Source organism: Mastomys coucha, unplaced genomic scaffold (genome assembly GCF_008632895.1).
Source record: "Mastomys coucha isolate ucsf_1 unplaced genomic scaffold, UCSF_Mcou_1 pScaffold21, whole genome shotgun sequence".
Classification (NCBI taxonomy): Eukaryota; Metazoa; Chordata; class Mammalia; order Rodentia; family Muridae; genus Mastomys; species Mastomys coucha.
The window spans coordinates 107,652,433-107,659,390 of record NW_022196904.1 but is presented as its reverse complement, the minus strand read 5'-3'; the positions used below and the strand labels follow the sequence as shown (position 1 = coordinate 107,659,390).

Genomic DNA, 6,958 nt, shown 5'->3' with positions numbered 1-6,958 from the left:
GAGTGAGTTCCAGGACAGCCAGGGCTACACAGAGAAACCCTGTCTCAAAAAAAAAACAAAAACAAAAAACAAAAAACAACAAAAAAAACCAAACAAACCAGATAGCCTTCTCAGTGATTGACTCCAGATGAAGTGCTTGGCTTATTTTAGAACCACCTTTCAGGGAAAATAGGCATTTTAACACTAGCTAGTTAGGCGTGGTAGCCTGTTCCTGTACTCTCACTACTTGACAAGAGGGTCAGAAATTCCAGCCACCCTGGGCTACATAGGGAGACTGTGTCTCAGCAAAACAAAATAAGGCAGGGGTATGTGTGCATGCGTGGGGCAGGGGGGTGACGGTAAGCTTAGGGCTCCCTCTCTCTCCATGGATGACTCATGAATTGCCTGTAAGGTGTACATTATCCAACTGACAGTCTTAGGTTGAAATGGACACAAATTAAACTGTGTAGAGTGAACCTTCATTATGGGAAGGGTATTTGTTGGCTATCAGGTACCTAAGCTTCATTTTCTTTAGCAGAATATATATTCTTTTAGACTAGTGAGTCTCAACCATCCTAATGCCGTGACCTTTTAATAACAGTTCCTCATGTTGTGGTGACTTCAATCATAAATTATCTTCATTGTTACTTCATAACTGTAATTTTGCTAGTTATGAACCTTATGAAAATATCTGTTTCCCAATAGTCTTGGGCCTCTGTACTCCCAAAAGGGTCACCACCCACAGGTGGAGAAGCTCTGGTTTAGACAAACACCTGCACAGCAGTATGAACTAATACATAGACTTGTTTTCTCTACAGAAGGAGAAATTAGCTTAAGATCAAGTCCCTGAGTTCCCCAGAGGTGGTTGTGGTCTGCCCTTTGATGAGCAGGTTACTAATACGTTGCCACTTCTGTGGAAATGCTGTCATTTCCATGGGTTTTGTTGTTTGTGTTGCGCTTTGGTTTGGGTGCCATATAAACTGGATGGCTGCAGTTGAAGAAGGAAAACTTTCTTGTTTACAAATGTTTGGGAGACATTTGTAAGATGTCCACTCCAGTAACCCTCGTTCTTTTCCTGTGTGCCCTGCTGTGCAGAAACGAGTTCCCTAACGAAAGGATCCCTACCCTGAAGGAAGCTGTCACAGAGTGCCTCCGCCATAACCTCACCATCTTCTTCGATGTCAAAGGCCATGCAGATATGGTATACAGTTCACTCCATGGACTTTGCTATATTAAAAAGATGTCTTTTTTTAAAAAAGATTTATTTATTTATATGTATATGAATATACTGTTGCTGTCTTCAGATACACCAGAAGAGGGCATCAGATCCTATTAATGGTTGTGAGCCATCATGTGGATGCTGGGAATTGAACTCAGGACCTCTAGGAAGAGCAGTCAGTGCTCTGAACCACTGAGCCATCTCTCCAGCCCTAAAAAGATGTCTAATGCTAATAATTTTTAAAACTAACCGTATATTTTCTTATTTATTCTTTTTTCTTATTTTTATGACTTATACCTAATAAAAGTATAAAATGCAGTTTACCTTTAAGTTTTGGAAATATTTTTCTTCTATGGAGCCTTAAAAAGCAAGGTTTTAACTATATGAATAGTTAATATATTAATAATAATAGTTGATACAGTTAATAGTGAAGATTTTAACTTTGTGAATCTCTATTGTACAGGCTTCTGCTGCTCTAAAGAATATATACACAGAATTTCCACAGCTGTACAATAACAGCATGGTCTGCTCATTCTTGCCAGAAGTCATCTATAAAGTAAGTCAGGCCTTTCTTTGTATGTCACTTTGGATTAGTTGCTGGAGGTAGTGTCAGTGGGCTCTGGGAGATGCCCATTGTCACATTGAACTAAAAGCAGAGCCACAGTCAAGAGGTCTCCGTTTAAGAGCAGGGAGTCTCCCGGGGGCACTCTCCTGCCGCTCTTTAATGTGCACAGCCCTCTTCTAAGAGCTTCTCTTAGCCAGGCACTTTACACAGGCTCCTGTGTTTCCTTGGTGCGCGTGAGTCCACATCTTACTTCCCAGAAAGTAACAGTAAAACATGCCTTAAAAATCGACTCTTGGGGGCTGGAGAGATGGCTCAGTGGTTAAGAGCACCGACTGCTCTTCCAGAGGTCCTGAGTTCAAATCCCAGCGACAACATGGTGGCTCACAACCATCTGTATTGTGATCTGATGCCCTCTTCTGGAGTGTCTGAAGACAGCTACAGTGTACTTAGATATAATAAATAAATAAATCTTTAAAAAAAAAAATGGACTCTTGGCCAGGGTAGGGAGTGGAATGAGGAACTGTGGGAGGGTAGACAGGGGATGTGGGGAGGTAATGACTGGACACATATCCCAACACTTAGAAGACTGTGGCAGGAGGATTTGAGTTTGAAATCTTCTTGGGCTGTATAATGAAACTTGCCTCAAACAACAACAAAACCCCTCTTATATACTGTTTTAGATGCACATAAAAATGATTAGGCTAGCCGGGCCTACAGAGTGAGTTCCAGGACAGCCAGGGCTACACAGAAAAACCCTGACTCAGAAAAAAAAGAAAAGAAAAGAAAAAAAAGAATGGCTAATACATGAATCCCCATTAACCATGCTCTTACTTATTTCTCCCTGCCCCATTGATCTTCCCCAATAAGCCCTTGTTTAGTTTCAGATCATCACAGATCAGAAAAATAGAAATTTTCATGTCTCAGAAGTTCCATGAATGCTTTTAACTTTTTTCAAATAAAAATTGGTATTTATACTTTTAAAAAATGTTCATTTGCATCAATACCCAAATAAGTTATTCATTTTCAATCTTAAAATCTGCAATTTTACTTCCCACCCTTTCTGCCCCTCTGTTTCTCTGCCCCACCTCTACTTTCTTTCTTTTTATTGGATAAACCAGATGTATGTGTCTGAAAGTGCATGTGTACGCACACATGCGTGTGTGTTGTTAGTCCTTCATGCATGCTAAGCAAACACTTTGTCACTGGGCTATGTTTCAAGGTCTGAAATTATATTTTTTCATTTACCCATGTCTGGTGATTGTGTGATTTTACACACTATTCCTCATTTTGTTTCCTGTAAACTGGTGAAGTACACTAGAACCCATGCAGTTAGGGTTGACTGTCCTTAGCAAGGTGGTATCTTAGTGGGGGGTGATACACTTCATCTGCTGGGCTGTTGCAGCCTTTGTTGTGGGTTCCTGGTATTCATTGGCTGGTCTGTCAGTTTACTAGGAAGTTATGAAATGTTAATATTTTATTCAGAATTTAGAATTCATCTATAAATAAGACACCTCCTGATCTCTCATTTAGTTCCCCTATAGACAGAGTAATGACTTAATCTTTCTCTTTATTTACTAGTTTCCAAAATAATGAGCTCTTCTGTGGCATCCTTCAACTAGAGTCAACAAAGTATACATTAAAAATATTTACAGCAAGACAGTGCATGTCAGTACAGACCTTCCCAGGGTGGCAGTCCTGGGACTTACAGGCATGTGGAATTAGGCTTCCCAGCCTTAGCCTGTAGAATAAGTGATGCTCTCACATGGAGCTGAGAGCACAGCCTGAGGTACCTCCCCAGGCTGCCTCTTCCTGCTCTACCCTCTCTCCAGTCTCCTCACAGCCCCTCTTCTTTCCTTCCCCTAACCTCCCTTCCCCTCTTCTCTCCACAGCTCTGCAGTCCTGCCATAAATAGGGTTGAAATTAACCTTCAGCATCTCTTGAAATGATCCTGGCTCTATCCTCATTCAGTTCTGAATATTATTTGATTAATTCAGTTAAAAGCTTATCTTCATAGTGTTATTAAAATGTGGCTTTGAAAGTTGGGCATGGGGGCTGGAGAGATGGCTCAGTGGTTAAGCACACTGACTGCTCTTCTGAAGGTCCTAAGCTCAATTCCCAGCAACCACATGGTGACTCACAACCACCCATAATGAGATCTGATGCCACCTTCTGGGGTGTCTAAAGACAAGTACAATGTACTTATGTATAATAAAAAAATAAATCTTTAAAAGGAAGGAAGGAAGGGAGAAACGAAGGAAAAAAGGAAGGAAGGAAGGAAGGAAGGAAGGAAGTTGGGCATGGTGGTGCACATCTGTAGCCCCCAGCTTTTGGGAGCCCAAGGCAGGAGGCTTGGTGTGATTGGCCAACCTGAACTACAGAAGTCTCCAGAAACCTAGACAAACAAACAAATACAGCTTGACCCTGTGGTTGGCATTTTCTCTCTCTCAGTTGCTGTGTGTTTCTGACTAAACCTAGGGCCTCATGCTTGCTACCACTCTGAGGCTGGGCTCCCTTGGCAGCCAGGTTCTCTCAGTTTGATAGTGCGGTTCCTGTAGGACTGTGAAAAAGAGTCCCTCAATTGTAGTGTGTATTGCACACCTACATCTACTTTGTTTCTCAAAGGATTTGTGATGGCAGACTTGGTAACTATGGGCCCTCATCAAATGAATATTTGGTGAATCTAAAATTTTTAGAAATTGTAGACTTAAGAAATGATCATTTTCTTTTCCAAAATTCCTTTTCAGATGAGACAAACAGATCAGAAGGTAATCACAGCCCTGACTCACAGGCCGTGGAGCCTGAGCCACACTGGAGACGGGAAACCTCGCTACAACGTCTTCTGGAAGCAGTCTGTGTTTGTGGTGTTGGACATCTTGCTTGACTGGAGCATGCACAATGTCTTGTGGTACCTGTGTGGGATTTCAGCCTTCCTCATGCAGAAGGATTTTGTCTCCCCGTAAGTTAGAAGTTTTTGTCCCTTGGCTTCATGTGTCCTGGGTGATCTTTCTGGAAAGGAGATGTTAAAGAAGTGGGCAGACTGAGTTGTTTCTGAGTCATAGGTCCCCGGTCTTGTAAGTTAGAGGAATGTCAGCTGCTGGAAGTGTGTGGGAAGATGTTGGGCATGGTTCACTGACTCACAACAGGCTGACCAGATACTCTCAATTTCATAGGTTTGTTTGTTTGTTGCTTGTATGTGTGGTGTGTGTGTTTGTGTGTGTATGTGTAGTGTTTATATGTGTGGTGAGTGTATGTGTGGTGTTTGTATGTGTGTGTTTGTGTGTGTATGTGTAGTGTTTGTATGTGTGGTGTGTGTGTGTGTGTGTGTGTGTGTGTGTGTGTGTGTGTGTACCTGGAACTCACTGATACAGCTGGTCCTGTGGGAAAGCTAGCTTTTCCTCAGGATCGTCTCCATCTCCTGAGTGCTGGGACTATATAGATAGACTGTGATGTCTCCCAGCTTTTATGTGGGTGCTGGAGACCCAAATCTGGTTCTTGAATGACAAGCACTTTTTTTTTTCTTTTTAAAATTTATTTATTTATTTATTTATTTATTATATGTAAGTACACTGTAGCTGTCTTCAAACATTCCAGAAGAGGGCGCCAGATCACATTACGGATGGTTGTAAGCCACCCTGTGGTTGCTGGGCTTTGAACTCAGGACCTTCGGAAGAACAGTCAGTGTGCTCTTAACTGCTGAGCCATTTCTCCAGCCCCGACAAGCACTTTTTTATTATGTTTTTAAAGTAAATTACAATTTATTATAACATATTAATTGTGTAATATATCCATCCGTAAGTTCTTGCTGTCTGTGTAAATGTATGTGGCAGAGCTTATGCATCATAGGGTTTCTCTATGTAGCTCTGCCTGTTCTGGAGCTCACTCACTCTGAAGACCAGGCTGGCCTCAGACCCACAGAGATTTACCTGCCTCTGCTTCTCCAGCTCATTCCTCTTGAAGAATTAGCAGTTCTGGAGTCGGGGCTGTGAGCCTTTTGTCTGCCTGGAGGTCACCAAATGATTTTGAACCTGTGAATCAGAGAAAATGTGGTTGTTCTAGGCTTGCTGTTTGAAGGTGTGTGTCCGGTTTGTGTCACAACTGCTTTTATATTGTGACCTTTCCCATAACCTGGGAGATACTCAAGATAAAGTCAGAGCACTTTCAGGACTTGTCAGCTGTTCACCAGGATATGGTGCAGGGTGCCAGGAGCAAACTAAGCTCTGCCTGTGAACTGCAAGGAAGAGAGCATTGAGGGAAAGCTTAGACTGCTCTTCTTCCCGAGTGGAGGGCAGAGAAGCTCATCAGTGTTGTGGAGGAGCTTGTTCCACTGACCTGAAAGGAAGGCTTCTTCAGTACAGAGAGAAACAGGCAGTATGGTGTAAGTGGGCAGAGATAGGACTTGGTGACTGCTGTGTTTGAGCTGTGATGATGTAAAGCAGGTATAGGCCATGCCTGCTTCCTAGCCTTCTGAGTGCAGTAGGAGGCCAGCTAGAGGCTCTCTGGGAACAGTTGACACTCACAGAACACATGCTTTGAGCTCTCAATTCCAGGGACAGCTATTCATTCTAACACAACTGATTTTTCCCTTTTCTCTAGGGACTATTTGAAGAAGTGGTCAGCTAAAGGAATCCAGGTTGTGAGTTGGACTGTCAATACCTTTGATGAAAAGAATTACTACGAGTCCCACCTTGGGTCCAGCTACATCACTGACAGCATGCTAGAAGACTGTGCACCTCACTTCTAGACTCCCCAGAAGGAAACACAGTTGTGGAACTGCCTGAAGGCCTCTTGCAGGGACATGAGAACACTCTGTTAGCACAAGCCCCAGGGATCCTGTGGCTCATACTAGCAATAGCCACAGTGTCACCCCAACAAGCAGAAACCAGTCATGGCGACCATGCTCCAGGGAAGGCTCCACACTTGCCCTTAAAATTCTGGATCTGCAAAAAGGCAGGGTGGCCCCATCCCAACCCCGCTGAGGGTACAGAGCCACGAGGATGAGCAGAGTGGGTCCTGCAATTAGGGCGCAGGCACCAATGCATGGGGCTTGCATGATCACTCCAAGTTGACATTTTAAATCTTGCCGTACTTCAGTAATTCACTTATTTCCAATATTTGTCGTCAGCTCTGTTAATGGCGACCTGTAAGTGTCAAACTTGTGACCATACTAATAAAATCATTGAAAGGTGAACAGAGAG

The 6,958-nt window shown here is 43.0% G+C and overlaps 1 protein-coding gene across 2 annotated transcripts in view; it reads left to right on the top strand.

Annotated features, from left to right (window-relative positions):
- The window catches only part of Gde1 (glycerophosphodiester phosphodiesterase 1), a 17,625-nt gene extending 10,667 nt beyond the window's left edge, over positions 1-6,958 (top strand). For both annotated transcript variants that reach the window (XM_031388045.1, XM_031388047.1), the window contains exons 3-6: positions 1,075-1,180; positions 1,662-1,754; positions 4,508-4,719; positions 6,357-6,958. In XM_031388045.1, the coding sequence (XP_031243905.1) occupies positions 1,075-1,180; positions 1,662-1,754; positions 4,508-4,719; positions 6,357-6,504 (559 nt within the window). In that variant the 3' untranslated portion in view covers positions 6,505-6,958. The remainder of the gene's footprint in view (positions 1-1,074; positions 1,181-1,661; positions 1,755-4,507; positions 4,720-6,356) is intronic.